Genomic DNA, 15,721 nt, shown 5'->3' with positions numbered 1-15,721 from the left:
CTTCCCCCAAAATATCCTGATTAGAGTTACATGAGTATTTTTCATGGAAAAAACATTGGCAGAAAATGCCAATCCCCAAATCAATTTTTTCTACAAGAAAAGATCAATTAGGCCGTATTTTTTTCAGTCAGAAAAATCAAAGAAACATTTTCTTTGGCATCAAGCTGACTCCAATCAAATAATTTTGATTTGTCATATCAAATAAAAATATTTCATTTCATGTCCTCTTCAACATTACTCTAACGCTGTTTAAGACAATGCATTGTCTCATGGAGTTCTAATGTGAGTACCTCATGTACCTATTCTCTTCTGTTGGTTGGGCTCCCTGGCTGGACTACACCTCCCATGATTCATCACAGTCTCCCCGCCGATTGAACTACAATGGTGCACCATGTCATATGTAGTCCAGACAGGGAGCCCAGTGCATAGATAAGAATCTGGACAAGACACCCTGAAACTAAAATTCCCATGAGGCATTGCAAAAACACAGGTACACTCAATTCAGCATTAAAACAAGGTAAAATGAAATCATTCAGCTTTTCTGAATTTTTTAGCTTTTGGTTCACCAAGAAATGTTGTTATTCTAACATTTCTAGATATTTAAGATGGAAACATCAAGATAGCAGAACTTCCCACAAGGAAGAAATTCTGATTTTTGACCTGTTTTCCCCCACTTTCTTGTTTGAGAGTTAGGGACAGCTACTCAACCGTGATGGCACAAAGCTAAGTTGGGGGACCATAGGGAACATGAGCAGCCAGCAATGAGGAACCAATACAGAAAAGGGGCAACAAGCAGTGCAAGAGAAGGGAGTGGAAGAAAGTTAACAAAGAATGGAGTGTTCCATGTAAATCAGGAGCAGACTGGGTCATGTGTTGCAGGAATGAGAGTGGGTTGATATGGGAGAGGAAGGGCTAGGACTGAGGGTGAGTATATGCATCTCAGTGCAGCATGTGTTAAACTGACCCACTCTCATGCAACAAGTATCAGAGGGGTAGTCGTGTTAGTCTGGATCTGCAAAAGCAATGAGGGGGGTCCTGTGGACCTTGTAGACTAACAGCTGCCCACAAAAGCTTATGCTCATACATTTCTGTTAGTCTATAAAGTGCCACAGGACCCCTCGTTTCTCATGCAACAGTTGTTCAAGTCTAGGTCCTGTCTCAGCAGAGAACAGCAGCCTTGAAATTCTGATCTGCTGCATCACTAAGGAAAGCAAACTCCTTTAATAAAGCATGGAGAAGATGGGCAGGAAACTGCTGTGCATTCAAGTTATTTTCATATAATAGAAAGAAAGACAAGAGAAGCTTTTTCTAATTAACATATTAAATCCAAGTTGCCTTCATCCTTAATCACCCCATCTTGCTCCAGACATTTATTCCACGAACAAAAATGTTAGTGTACCAAAAGTTTGACATCAAAGAGCCTAAATGTCACAGGTTTTGTTTGTTTGTTGGTTTGTTTTCAGAAATGGGTCTGCTAACTGTGATCGTGTGCTTTGTTGCTGCACTGCACCAAGCTGTTGGACAGGTATGATGCTTCACTTCTATGAAGAGGAATAACAATGGGCTGAGTTTTGTCCTAACCCACCTCCAAAATAGTGAGCTGCTTGAAGTTCCATAAGTACAGATAGCATTTCACCACAAGTGCCAAAGTCTTCAGCATGTGCACTAAGCATCTCCACATTTTTTCCCTTCAAAGAATCCACCCTTGTTTATGTAACCGCTTCCCACCCATAAGGTCTGCTTCGCCTCATACACTAGTCTGATAGGTGATGTCTACCCAGGATCAATCTGTCAACAGAAGTTTCTTTGTCAGAAGATATATTCTAACAAAAATTCTGTCAACAGATCATGACCAGACTTCCAAGCAGATCGAAACAGCAATCTGCTCTGTAGGCAGAGAGCGGCTCTCTCTACAGAACAGCCAACCAGAAGCACAGCAGGCAGGGCTGCCCAGTGTCCCAGAACGCCCTGTCAGTTGAAAGAGGGGCCCCCTCAGAACATCCAGATGGGCTTTCTGTTGACAGAATCTGTTGACAGAGTCATTCTACCTCATAGGGGAGTGGCAGAACACTGTCGACAGAAGTGCCACATTCTGTCAATTTACTGTCAACAGAATGCCTTGGGAGTGTGGACGCTCCCCTGGTGTTTTGTAGACAAAATTCTCTAGTGTAGACATAGCCATACTGGTGTGATGCCCCTGAGTTCAATCAATTAAACCTGATCTAAACTGCTGCAAGCAAGTGGAAATCACACTTTGCTGATACAACAAGACGGGCGATGTGGTGATTTCACAACTGAACAATATATTCTGGAACTGCTTTCCAGGACTTTGTGACCCTAAGGGAAAAGTAGATAATTTCCTGGTGGCTGCTTCTAAAGAAAAGATTCTAAAGCCACTGCTTGTTCACAGGAGTGAAAGTTCCAAGTTATTACTCTACGGAGTACCTTCATTTATCTGCATGCCAACTATCCAAAACTCCCTATTGTCCAATACAGGGCCAATGTCCCCCATATCTATTGAGTCATTGGAAAGTCCCACACTGATATGAAATACCATTCACAGGACCGAACCATGCCCATCTAGCGGTTAGTAACCTGGCCGACATGTGGGAGACTGGGGTTCAATTCATCAATGGGGAGCCATAGTAGTGGTTACAAGTGGGAGTTTGCCTGGGATTTCAGCTCGGCATCTGAAGTTTGGAATGTCCTTCATCAGCTAGGGAAAGTATGGAACCCACACTCCTAGGTTACATCTACACTCCAGGAATCTTTTGGAAGATCTTTTCCAAAAGAACATCTTTCAAAAGAGTGCATCCACACACAAAAAAGCGGATCAAAAGTGTGATCTGCTCTTTTGAAAGAGAGCATCCACACATCCCCCACTCTTTTGAAAGAATGGACCAGAAATTGAAGAATCAGGCCTCGGGAGGACTGCTTTTTTCAAAAAAAATGGACTGTAGAGCATCTACATGCATGTTTTTTTTTCAAAAGTAGCTTTTGAAAGGGACCGCTCTTCCTGAAATGGGAAAGGAAGAGTGATTTTGAAAAGGAGTGCTACATTCTTTCAATTTACTTTTAAAAGACCACTTTTTGTGTGTAGAAGCTCCATGGGATCTTTTGAAAGAGCCCCCTTCTTTCGAAAAAATTTTTGAAAGAACTTTCTAGTGTAGACACAGCCCTAGGGTTGTAGTTCACTGTGCCAGTATGACACCTCGCCCACACATAGAGATAAAGAGTACATTTCCTCTAGAGGCTTAGCTGGGCGCAAATGCACTTTTAGCTCAAACTGTAGAGGCTCATATACTCAGCTTTGGAGATCCTGTGTTCAAGTCTGCAGTTACACATGCATTCAGCATCATCCTGATATTCAAATGCAGTTCTATTTTGTTCAATAAAACTGCTTTCTAATCACAGATTAAACTAAAATTCAGGAAGCAATGGGCTCCGTAGCAAACTTGGCTCATTCATTGCTCTTGTGTTAACTGCACAGTCTCCTCAGGAGTAAACACATATTTTAAACATTTCTTTTTCTTTCTCTGAAAATGATGAGAACAAATGTATGCTGGATCTCTATTCACATCAGCAGCTACAGAGCAAATCTCTGATTGCTCTGATCTCAGTGCTGTATACTAAATACCACACAGTGCAGATTATTGGCCTTAAAAGTCTCATTTGGTACACTTTCTTTCAAAAACATGCAAAGAGTTCCAGTTTTCACAGGGTTTTTAAAATTATATTTATGAACCTTGTCACTTTTGGAGGTGAGCTGTACCCTTCTCTTCAGTGTAATACAGTCAACACACTTTTCTCTACTCAGATGTGTGTGAGCTCCAGTCTAAAGACATTTAACTTACTTTCCAGGAATCACCTGAGTGCTGATCCAGATGTGAACTTTTCCAAAGTAGGGAAGAGTTTAAGCATCTTGCTCAGCCCACTCTAGAGACAGAGGCTGGATGAAAAGTTTGATATGGGGTCCATATCTGTGCATTCCAACCATTCAGGGATGCTTGGATCTGGGGATGTAATTCAGGCCCATCTCTGTCTTCCCAAAGACAGCTCTGGGAGTCAGATAGTCAACTGAGGAAGACAGAAAAAGGTGCAGGACTTCACGAACAGTAGGAACAAAGGGCAATTCACCAGCATATGAAAACAGAATGGGTTTCCACTGACTGGCAGAGTAAAAGAGGAAGAATCAGCAGGATAGGGACCACTGAAAATAATGTGCTGAGAGAATGGGAGGGAAGGTGCTAGCCAGACAAACGTGACTAGATGGACTATATAGAAAGTATCAGTGAGAAGAAACAATGTAAAGAGGCCAGGGGAATTGCAATGGGCAGAGCAGGCCAGGAAGTTGACTAATTGAGTGAATGGAAGGGAAAGATAGTAAAACCAGGAAAGCAGGGGATAGAAAGAGGAAAATATATGGGTATTTGAGTAGACATCAGGGCAAAATCAGAGATGACTGATGGGAGCACTAACAGACAAACAGGGAGACAAAATTTACTGACTGGGGAAGCAGAAGGGAAGACACTAAACAGAAGTGTAAGGGACTGAATGCACAGGGATGGTTTTTCTGCTACCTTGCTAAAATCACAGAGGAAGGAGACCTCTACTAACAGTGCGCCCTAATCCAAGGGGATGCTTCCAACACCTACGAGAAGCCACTAGATCCTCAGAACATTGTGAGCACAGTGTAGTCATCAAAGATTAGTTGTTCAATCAGTATCCTGGGCTCACAGGTTCATGCACTGAATGTAGCGGGATTCAGTAGACAAAAATGAGATGAAACTTTTCCCATGGTTTTCACTATAGCGTCCAGCTTTGTCTTACGCTTCATTGTCTCATACCATTGTGGATAACCAGAAAGTGATCGTTAACAAGCACAATGACCTTCGGCGAGGGGTGAATCCCACAGCCAGAAACATGCTGAAGATGGTAAGTGACATGGCACTGAGGTGCCTACAGAGCTGAGATGTTTCCCATTGCCACAGAGTGGCAAACTTCTCATCAGGATTCTTCCCAGGATAAGGTGCAGCTTTCCCATTAAGCAGAGGAATGTGCGTAGAATGGGAGAAAAGCGTGTCCTTGTGGTTGGACATTAGATTAGGGGTATTGGAAGGTCAGGATCCACTGCTCTGCTGCAAGTCTATACAAAGCATTTTTTTTTCGAAACCACTGTAGTGACTTAAGAATCCCAGTCTATTGGAAATCCCACCCTTAACTCTGTGCTTCATTTTTAATGCCGTTAGAACTGAATTAACAATGTTCAGCCACCCCCAGCATCACTGGTAGACGTATCTCAAAGATGTTTCTCAATTGGGTTGAGATGTTTGCATGGAAGGCGCTATTGAAGACAAATTCTCACACTCATGCAGGGCTCTAGCACTGCACCACTTATGATCCATTTAAGTCCTCAAACTAAGGCCTATGTTGTGGTGCATACATATGCCTGAAATAGAAGGTGCTGTCTCTCCAAGCTATCTTTGCAGGAATTGCCCACTACAAAGGTTTGCCCCAAAGTATCTCTCAGGCACAATATAGATTTTGTGGCCTTTGTTATTAAAGCAAGCTGGAAACTGTTTTGCAGGCCTTTCCTTTGGCCTTGGAAATTGCTACTATCACAAACCATGCCACTCCTAAGGGATAGGCTCTAACCTATAGAGTGTGGTTAGTTTATTCATGGTGACAGAAGCCTCACTTCTTAGGTTGTGTGGCTGAGGAGTTTTTTTTTTAAGGGAATGATACATTTCAAATAGGTAGAAGAAATCTTCAGGACATTAAATATTCAGGATCCCGTTGTTCATATAAGCTTGCAGTGACTTCCAGGGTATTATGCCAGCTGACACCATCTGAGGAGTCAGGTGATAAATTTCCAGATGTGCATTTAGTTCTACTTTCACTATTGAAGTTGGTTTTATCAAAAGGTAAATATGATTTCTCCTTGTTTCCTCAAGAGATGGAATCCTGAAGCTGCAAGCAATGCTCAGAGATGGGCAGATCAGTGTAAGATGTCCATCAGTCCTAGGAATGACAGAGTAATTAATGGTAAGTGAAGAGTAACTATGAATTATGGCTGATTCAAATAACTACCTGGAGACTTACAGATACAACCATATTGCTACGAAAGGGTTATTGTAGCAGAGTAAGAACACTGATATGGGGAGCTTGAGATTTCACTTCTGAATCCAGTAATTAGTGTCCTATAATGCAATAAGGGGGAAAATCCAGATGAATTGAATGTTCTGGGGAGTGAATGTTTTCTTCATCATGGGAAAAAATTGCTTCAAGTTTTTTGTTTTTTTAATCCCCATTTGCCCTCACCAAAATCCTTTAGGAGGTAAAATAGACCTTATCTATGCAAAAGGGAAGGAATCCATTAATTCTGTGTGCCATATCTTGATCATTCAAATATGAAGCTCTTTGCAGAAGGGAGTGTCTCTTGCTATGTCATTTGAATGCCTAACACAATTAAACCCTGATTGCTATCAGAGCCTTTAAGTGCTACTATAATATTGTAATATAAACAATTGGTAATGTAGGACTTAAAATGATTCATAAGCTTGGAGTGAGTCTTCTGCACAGGGATTAATTTTACTAAGAAAAAAGTTTGCATAGGTGACGTACAGCATAATCAGTTTTCAAAGGAGGAAGAAAGACTATTTTACTCTAACATGTAATGCTAGCCTCCTCATCTAAAATCAAGTGGTATTTTTAACTAGAAAGCAGTATGACCGCAGAAGATGGAGGCAGGGGTTACACAAGGGCCTTCAGAAAGGCGAGATGAGGATCAGACAGCTAGCAGAGGAGAAGCGAGTGCACAGAAAGCACAATAAGGACTTGCCAGACACCCACCACACCTGCAAGAGATGCAGCAAGGACTGTCACTCTCGTGTGGGTCTTCATAGTCACAGTAGACGCTGTAAATGAAGTCCTAAATTGAAACTATAAAGGGCGCGATCCATAGTCTATGCAGACTGAAGGATGCCTACTACTTTTTTGTCCAGCGTTTTAATGAGGTGCTTCTCATTTAAAAAGTCTGCCAATAAACATCTCTGGACATACAGGTCCTGCCCCAAAGCCTAAGGAAGCTAAAGGGACACTTTCTGTCATCTTCATTGGGGTTGGATGAGGTCAATAGTTCCCTTCTTCAAGGTACTAATTTACAATTTAATTTGTTCAGACTGGAAATAAAGTATAAAATTTTAACAGTGGGTTAATTAATCACTAGAACAGTTTACAGAAGATTGTGGTGGATTCCCCAAACCTGGAAATTCATAACCCAGATGGGATATTTTTTTTAAAAGATCTTTTCTATTCCAGCAGGGATGACTGTGGGAAAGTTCTATGACCCATGGTGTACCGGAGGTCAGATTGGCTGATCATAGTGGTCCCTTGTGGCCTTGGAATCAATGAAGTAGAGAAAATCCATAGGGTAGAAACATAGTAATAGAGAGGTACCCATGTTAGTTTGTAACTTAACAAAACAAAAAAGCAGTCATGTTGCACTTTTAAGACTAACAAAATAATTTATTAGGTGATGAGCTTATGTGGAGCAGACCCACCTCTTCAGAACTGGAGATAGTGCTGTACTGGAAATATTTCCAGTACATAATACCCTGGAAGTTCTGAAGAAGTGGGTCTGCCCCATGAAAGCTCATCACCTGATAAATTATTTAGGGTAGAAACATGGTAGTTAACCTAACTTTTCGATGCAACTCACATCTCTTCTGCTATTATCAGTCTCTCTACCTGTTCTCATGCTGTTTTGAAACTTACTTCTTTCTTTTGCAGGTATTCTATGTGGTGAAAATGTATTGCAGACAACTTCTCCTATCTCTTGGTCTGATGCAATCCAAACCTGGTACAATCAAGTGGCTAATTTCAAATATGGTACTGGAGCAATCAGAGACAATGCCCCTATTGGTAGCTACACTCAGGTAGGGAGAATAACTACAAACTTCAAGCAAATTAAATATTGTTTTAGAAGGAAAGTGGATACAAGTCCGGAAATAAACTTCACTATTCTGAGTTGACAAGCACCTCCATTAAAGTCAATGGAAATGCATCCATGTAAATAAGAAAGTTAGGAGGCTCTACCTCCAGAAGCTTATCATTATTATGATCTACATTAACTGGCTGACCTAAGTCCATTGGTCTAATTTAGAATATTTCCATTAACATCAAAGGCCATTGGATCAGGTATTTTCAGCAGAAAATTACTATATTTTGATAATATTCTTCTCAAAAAGGGACCAGATATCAAAGTAGCTTAAAAATGCGTGTAACCTTTCTGCCAGTTAGAGTTGGCAGTAACAAAGGCAAAAGGGTTCAACATCTAGGAGCTCCTTTTCAACAGCTCAACACAACAGCTCAAGCCCCCATCCAGTGGCCTGGGACAATTACACATCACCCCCTGGGCACCTCTAAGAGCCAGCACTTCCACTGTCACAAGCACAGAGTGTGAATATAGAAGAAAAGTTTAATAAAAGAAGGGAAGAAATTAAGCATTTAGTTGGGGAAAACACTTCAAGTAGAGTTCATAAACAAAAACCATGCGCAAAAGGCCTATTCCCAAGTAGGTTGGGACCTGTCCTTTTTTCGTGCAGATTCTTAAGTCCAGCATTCCAAAATTCTGTTTAATCTGCTTGTTCCTTCTCTGCAACCCACTCACACATGTCTTTGGTCAATGCAGCCCCAGAGTTCAAATACTTAAATCGATTGAATACTTAAGTAGATCGAATACTTAAACATAGGTATGAGTAATTTTGCCTCTGCAGCATGTAACAAAACTCTCAAGTGAACCTAAATTAGTTCTTTTATTATACCAAAGAGAAAGGGTCAAGTTATATTTAGGACCTTTAAAAATAATCCAGATACCAATACCCCCCATCCCCAACACACACAGTCTTTTGAACGCCCTGTCCCAGGTCCCCTGCATAGTGAGTGACCTTTAGTTGAGGATGAATCACATATATGGGCCATGCCTGGTATGGTTCTGGTGCCCTGGATTCACACAACAAGAATAACAACTCATTTTAAATCCTGCTCCAATAACAAGGAGACTGGGGATCCAACGCCAGCCAAAAGTGACCATTTGGGGGAAAAAAATCACACCAGGCTAAGAACCTAGGCAGAATGGGTGCGCCCATGAAAATGGGATGTCCTCCTAAAATTCTCTCTCACAGCTCACAATTAGATGCCAGGGGAAAGCTCTCACAGACTCTACTTGCATGTACAGCGTTTTGGAATTAAATTGTCTAAAAAATGTTAAAACACATTTCAAACCATCGATTAGAAACAATTCACTTATTTTTCTGTCTGGAAAACCATATAGAATAGATACTCTACAGAAGATGGTTGGTCATATGGTCCAGGCCCCTCCTTCTTTTGTGCTCAAGGGCTAAATTGCATTTTTAAGCTAAAAGGAGAAGCCATGTTGCAGCTCCATTTGCAAGCAGAATTTGGGCTGGTAGAAAGGTCTAGACAGAAGTTTCTTGTAATATACATCCAAAGTGCATGAGCTAGTCCCCACACTGGCCATGGGTGGGGCTGGGGCAGGCAAGGTGGAGTGGGAGAGCTCCAATTTGGGGGCTGGGCTGGGCTGGGCTGGGCCTCGCACTGGCTGCAGGAGGAGCTTGGTCTAGCACGATGCAAAGCAGGATCTGTTGTGGGGATCGGCTGGCTTTGCGCAGGCTGAGGGTCTGAGACTGGCACAGTGGGGGTTGCGGGGAACATGGTAGAATCTTGCCCGGACAGACAGACAGATGGACACAGCAAAAATAGTGTATATTATACATAAATATTTCCTTGATATTACTTTTCCATGTAAGTTACCTCAGGGATGTTCTGGATTCATGAAGGGCTGCTGTTCCGTGAGATCGTGAAGAGGATCTCAGACAATCCATGAATGAAATGAAGCCTTGCTGATTGACCTTACTTAATTTCATGCCTGCAGGTGGTTTGGTATAGTTCTTACCAGGTTGGATGTGCGGTTGCCTATTGTCCTCAGAATCGGTACCAGTACTTCTATGTTTGCCAGTACTGTCCTGCGTACGTACCAATACATATTTTCTTTTAAGATGAAACACTTTGTAAGATGTTTTCAAATGTTCTAGGCAGTGGTCGCTGTAAACTGAGTGCTTGGGCAGGCAACGTGGAGAGATTCAGATACCCACAGCGGGCAGCACATTTTTCTGGTGGCGATACACATCTCCATAAGCCTTGGTGCACATAACAAAAATTATTCCACCCATGTTTGGAAAAATTAGAGGAGACACTGCTTCTAGGATACTGAGTAACAGAGAAGCATGTGCATCTGCCCACAGGCAGATGCAAGCCTGGGATCTCTGTAGCTTAGTGCAGGTGCTGCTAGGGCTTGAGCTAAAAACCGACTGGTTCTCAGCTCAGGTTGTAGAGGACACTTATATTTTCTCTGTGAGTGGTGCAGGTACCACTACATGGGACAGTTAACCACACATAGGTATATGGGTTACACGTGCAGTTAGAATTGAATTGTGTACGACCAATTAGAGTCCTAGAATTCCAGATGGGCAGTTGAATTGGACCTTAAGTGCTTAGACATTCCTGAAAAGCAAGCCGGAAAGGGCCACAAATACTTTAAAAAGCCAGTTTTGAGGGACAGAAAGACTGCTAATATTTTTACCTCTCTGATAATCACTTGCCTCAAAGAAATGCTATAAAGGTTTTTTTGCATTACTACACACAAAGAATTCGGCGGTCCTTGAGCAGATGGTGCAAAGGATTAATTGCGATACTATGTATGCTACTCAAGGACCAATAATATACTCAATTTAAAACATTATAAGCATAGAAATGTGTGTCTTCCTCTCCCTTTAGATAGCAAGTGCTATATCCAAATCATAATTTGAACTAACTGAAATTGTTTGGCACAGGGGTCAGCAACCTTTCCGAGGTGCAGTGCAGCAATATGACCTTTTGACCTGTATATCCAGTCTGAGTGCCAGTGATACTTTGTAAAGTCACTAATAGTCCTTAAAACAGCTTCATGAATAAATAAATAAAGATGTAGAGCTTTACGGTTTAGGTGGTGGCTGGTAGCATTAGCTGGTCTTTTGTTAATCCACACGTGGCATGGCTCTGAGCAAGTTCCCAAATGCCTGGGGGAGGTGGGGCAGGGCTGAGCTTCCACCTTGCATGCCAATGAAAATTGGCTCACGTGCCACTCTTGGCGCCCATGCCCAGGCTTGCTGACCCCTGGTTTAGAAGAAGGTTTCTCACATACATTATGGAAATAGTTTTCCATTACACAGCATGTTAACTTTATATTAAGGGGATGTATGATGTGTGTGTTGCTTTTTATATTCAGAGGAAATTCTGCCACAGACTTGGCTAAACCTTACAAACAGGGACCAACATGTGGAGATTGTCTTAATGCCTGTGAACGAGGACTCTGCAGTAAGTTTTTTTTTCTGTTCTTTATGAATATTTCTTGAAGAAATAAATACAAATACTCAATTAACTCAGATAATAACTAAGGCTAAGATCTTGTCAGGTATTCCCGGTAAAAATCACAGACAAGGCATAGAGAACAAACAAAAATTTGTGGAAGGCCTCTCTGTGACTTACTAAAAATAATCAGAGCTAGGTAGAGGGGAGAAATGACAGATGAAGCAGAAGAAGTCACAGAAGTCTGGAATCCATGACTGCTGTGACTTTCATGACTAAATCATAGCCTCAATAAAATGTTGTTCTGAAGGTTCCATCAAGGGAATTCTTTCACAATCATCCCTTTGAAACCTAAAACAACACTTCTGCAACCTGTTCTCTGCTTCTTCTGAAAACCTAAAAGACAATCTTCTCATATCACTCATATTAGATAAGCAGCTATTTTGGACAATATTTCATAAATAAGAATCCCTTTAAAACTGTTATGAATAAAGGAAATTGCATCAACTCCACCATAGCTCTAGGTATGCATCAGTGGTGGGCTTGCCAGCTTACTGATCCCACAAAACTGAACACACCCACCCCACCCCTTCCCCGAGGCCCGGCCCCTTCACCGTGCCCCACTGCCACCCTCTACTCATTCCAATCCCTCTACTTCTGTTGCTCCTCTCCCACCACCTTGACTCACTTTCACTCACCTGGAGCAAAGGACTGAACTGAGGGAGGTGGCTGTGGGATTGGGGATAAGCTGTTTGGTGTGCAGGAAGAGCACCCAGTCTGGGGAAGGTCTGCTGGTGTGCAGGTGTAGGGAAGGGGTTTGGCTGGAGGTGCAAGCTCTGTGGTAGGTCCAGAAATGAAGGGTTGGTGGTGCATGATGAGGCTCTAGGCTGTGATAGCCCATTGGGATGCAAGGGGCTGAGGGGTCCAGCTGAAGATGCAGGCTCTGGAGTTGGGGTCAGGGATGAGGTGTATGGGATATCAGAGGGTGCTGTGGGCTGGGGCAGAGGTTCAGAATATGGAGTCCCACAGCAGCACCCAGAAACAGATGCCAGGTCGCTGTGGCCCGTAGGCACAGTAGGATCAGCATGCTACTCTCATGCCACAAGCACCGCAACCGCAACTCCCATTAGCCATGAATCCCAGCCAATAGGAGCCGCAGGGAAGGTGCCTGTGGACATAAGAGCAGGGTGGAGCTTCACTTTGCCTCGGGGCCACAGCAGCCTGATAACTACTTCTGGAAACCTTGAGGAGCAAAGACAGGTAGGGATCCTGCTTTAGCCTCAGGTTCCCACTGCACCTCTGACCAGACTTCTATTGACTCAATCAACAGTGCCAAGTGGAACTCCTAGGGTTCTTTTTAACCAAGCATTTTGGTCAAAAAACAGATATCTAGCAACCCTAATCAGTGGGCCACGTAACGTAGATAGTTCTAGCAGTGCCCTCTTCTGAAGAACCTACTGGTCAATATGAAGTATGCAGTCTCAAGTTTCTTGGCAAGATATTGTACACCATTTCATTTTACTTAGGGACATACACACTCAATACAAACACAAGCTGGTGGGTTACACATATGTATAGAGCTCTGTATATACATTGGAGCTTTGCACACCTAAATTAAGTGTGAACAAATATGTGTATGGTTAAATGTGCACATTTTAGTTTGCATTTCCCCCTCCCATCCCAGTCTCTGAAATTGAGAAAAATGATATTGCTCTACTTTACTGTACTGTTAGGAAGCTTAATTCATTAAAGCTTAAAAACACATTGGCCATATCTACACTATCCCAAAAGTTCAAAATGGCCATGCAAATAGACATTTTGAAGTTTACTAATGAAGCGCTGGAATGCATATTCAGCACTTCATTAGAATGCTGGCGGCCGCGGCACTTCAAAATTGCTGCGTCTCACCGCCACACAGCTTGTCCAGACAGGGGTCCTTTTGAAAAGGACCCCACCAACTTTGAAATCCCATAGGAATAAGGGGATTTTGAAGCTGGTGGGGTCCTTTCGAAAAGGACTCCCATCTGGACAAGCCTCACGGTGGCGAGCCGCAGCAATTTTAAAGTGCTCCAGCTGCCGGCATTCTAATGAGGTGCTGAATATGTATTTCAGCACTTCATTAGTAAACTTCAAAATGGCTATTTGCATGGCCATTTTGAAGTTTTGGGATAGTGTAGACGTAGCCGTTGGGTGCATCTACACGGCCGTGTCTACACTAGCCGCAAACTTCGAACTGGCCACGCAAATGGCCATTTTGAAGTTTACTAATGAAGTGCTGAAATGCATATTCAGCGCTTCATTAGCATCCGGGCGGCCACGGCACTTCGAAATTGATGCGCCTCGCCGCCGCACAGCTCGTTCCGACGGGGCTCCTTTTTGAAAGGACCCCGCCTACATCGAAGTCCCCTTATTCCCATCAGCTCATGGGAATAAGGGGACTTCGAAGTAGGTGGCGTCCTTTCGAAAAGGATCCCCGTCGGGACGAGCAGCGCGACGGCGAGGCGCATCAATTTCGAAGTGCCGCGGCCACCCGCATGCTAATGAAGCGCTGAATATGCATTTCAGCGCTTCATTGGTAAACTTCGAAATGGACATTTGCGTGGTCATTTCGAAGTTTGGGGCTAGTGTAGACGTAGCCCACCAGTTAGGCACTACATCGAAATAGCCAGCAGAGAGTCTACACACATTTTTCCCTTACTTTGAAGTTAACCCAACTTTGAAGTCCTTACCCATTCCCAGGAATAAAGTGGTGCCCTACTTTGAAGTTTAACTTGGAAGTAGGGTGTGTGTAGATGCTATACTTTGAAGTTGCTTATGTCGAAGTTGTATTTCGACGTAAACAACTTCGAAGTTATTTTTGTAGGGTAGGCACAGACATTGAGAGCTTCAGATGGCATTATTCTACCTCCTCTGACTAGTGTTTGTAACCTAATTTACTAACAAAAATGAAAATTAACTGCCCTGTTCTTGATACAGTCTTACAGTGTGGTCCTGGCATAGCTCCACTAACTTCAGCAGATTTGTACCAGGGTTGATTTTGGCTTGTTACATGGTATAACATGGCTGATCTGTTTCAGTGTGATATCCAGTGAATGTCAGTGACTGACCTTACCTTGGCCTAAGCACAACTTTGAGTCTACTTTACATCAACATAAATCCAATGAGGGTAGTTTAACTGAGCTCAGAATAAGGCCATCAGATTATGGTGGTAGAGAAAACAAAGAGGCAAACAAAACTACATAAGTTATGAAGACAATGGACTGAAAAATATGTTTTGAAAGGGAAAGAATTAACTTATTTAAGTCATCCCTTCATCATCTAACTCTCTTTTCCCTTTGGTTTATTTCAGCCAATCCTTGCAGGTATATGAATAAATATACAAACTGCGACACCTTGAAAGGTCTTTTTGGCTGTAATCATCCTATGGTGCGGGCAAATTGCCCTGCTTCCTGCAAATGCACCACTGAAATAAAATAATATCCTGCTATCCACAATTCTCTCTTTCTTGAGATTGTTTATTTGAAAGAGAAAAGAAGCCGGGATATTGAAACAAAATCACAATATTTTCATAATCATGTGAATTCGTCATAAAATAATAATGCTGTTGGACTCTGCATTATGGGTTACATGTCCTGAATTGTATTCAGTAATTAAACTATTTCTCTAATAAGTTTAGATTATTCAGAAATCTTATTTTAGGTATTACTAAGCCTGGGTCTATTCCAGGAATTAGTGAATAAGGTTCTGCAGCCTGTTATGTGCAGGAAGTCAGACTAGATGACCACAATTGTCCCTTCTGGTCTTAAAATCTGTGAGTCTGCTTCAAAGCATGGAACTCTCAATGACTTTTATTCTTAAACAAAAGATAGAGTCGCAATCTACTAGACATTTTTCGCATTGCACATTATATTTCAGTTGATTTGCCTCTAATTTTTTCTTTGATTATAACATGAATGTAATCCTGCTAAATAAAAGTGTTGTTTAAGTTCATCACTGTGAAGTAACTTTTGTCTTTAATTCTTTACCATGATGCATTTAATAATATTCCACAAGGAATTTCAGCCAAAGTAGGCTTTACTTACACAAATTAACTCTCCCTCATAAGAGCAACTGATTCACCAAAAATATGATGTGCAGCCATTGAAAGAATAGCAAACAGTACATATATGTATCACTCTTATACATTTATTTGTAACAGTCATTATACTTCACCATTTCATGAGAAAGTCTAAAATACATGACCCATGGAGGGAATACTGAAGGAACTGGGTTTGTTTAGTCAGGAAAAGTGGAG

General features: G+C 42.1%; 1 protein-coding gene across 1 annotated transcript; it reads left to right on the top strand.

Moving 5' to 3' along the window:
* Positions 1-1,465: 1,465 nt before the first annotated feature.
* On the top strand, positions 1,466-15,417 carry LOC142010613 (cysteine-rich venom protein-like). The gene is made up of 7 exons (XM_074989011.1): positions 1,466-1,525; positions 4,813-4,935; positions 5,955-6,045; positions 7,792-7,937; positions 9,956-10,050; positions 11,348-11,436; positions 14,777-15,417. Exons 1-7 carry the CDS (start codon positions 1,466-1,468, stop codon positions 14,902-14,904), a joined length of 732 nt encoding a protein of 243 aa, XP_074845112.1. The 3' UTR covers positions 14,905-15,417.
* The last annotated feature ends 304 nt before the right edge of the window (positions 15,418-15,721 follow it).

This window comes from Carettochelys insculpta, chromosome 3 (assembly GCF_033958435.1).
Source record: "Carettochelys insculpta isolate YL-2023 chromosome 3, ASM3395843v1, whole genome shotgun sequence".
Classification (NCBI taxonomy): Eukaryota; Metazoa; Chordata; order Testudines; family Carettochelyidae; genus Carettochelys; species Carettochelys insculpta.
Note: the sequence above shows the minus strand (reverse complement) of the source record. Positions and strands in the feature narration are given on the sequence as shown.

Excerpts from the sequence above, each read along its gene's own strand:
- LOC142010613 (XM_074989011.1), top strand. The coding sequence starts at position 1,466 with ATGGGTCTGCTAACTGTGATCGTGTGCTTTGTTGCTGCACTGCACCAA. Across the intron at positions 6,046-7,791 it reads GAATGACAGAGTAATTAATG|GTATTCTATGTGGTGAAAAT; the intron begins GTAAGTGAAGAG and ends TTTCTTTTGCAG. Across the intron at positions 7,938-9,955 it reads CTATTGGTAGCTACACTCAG|GTGGTTTGGTATAGTTCTTA; the intron begins GTAGGGAGAATA and ends TCATGCCTGCAG.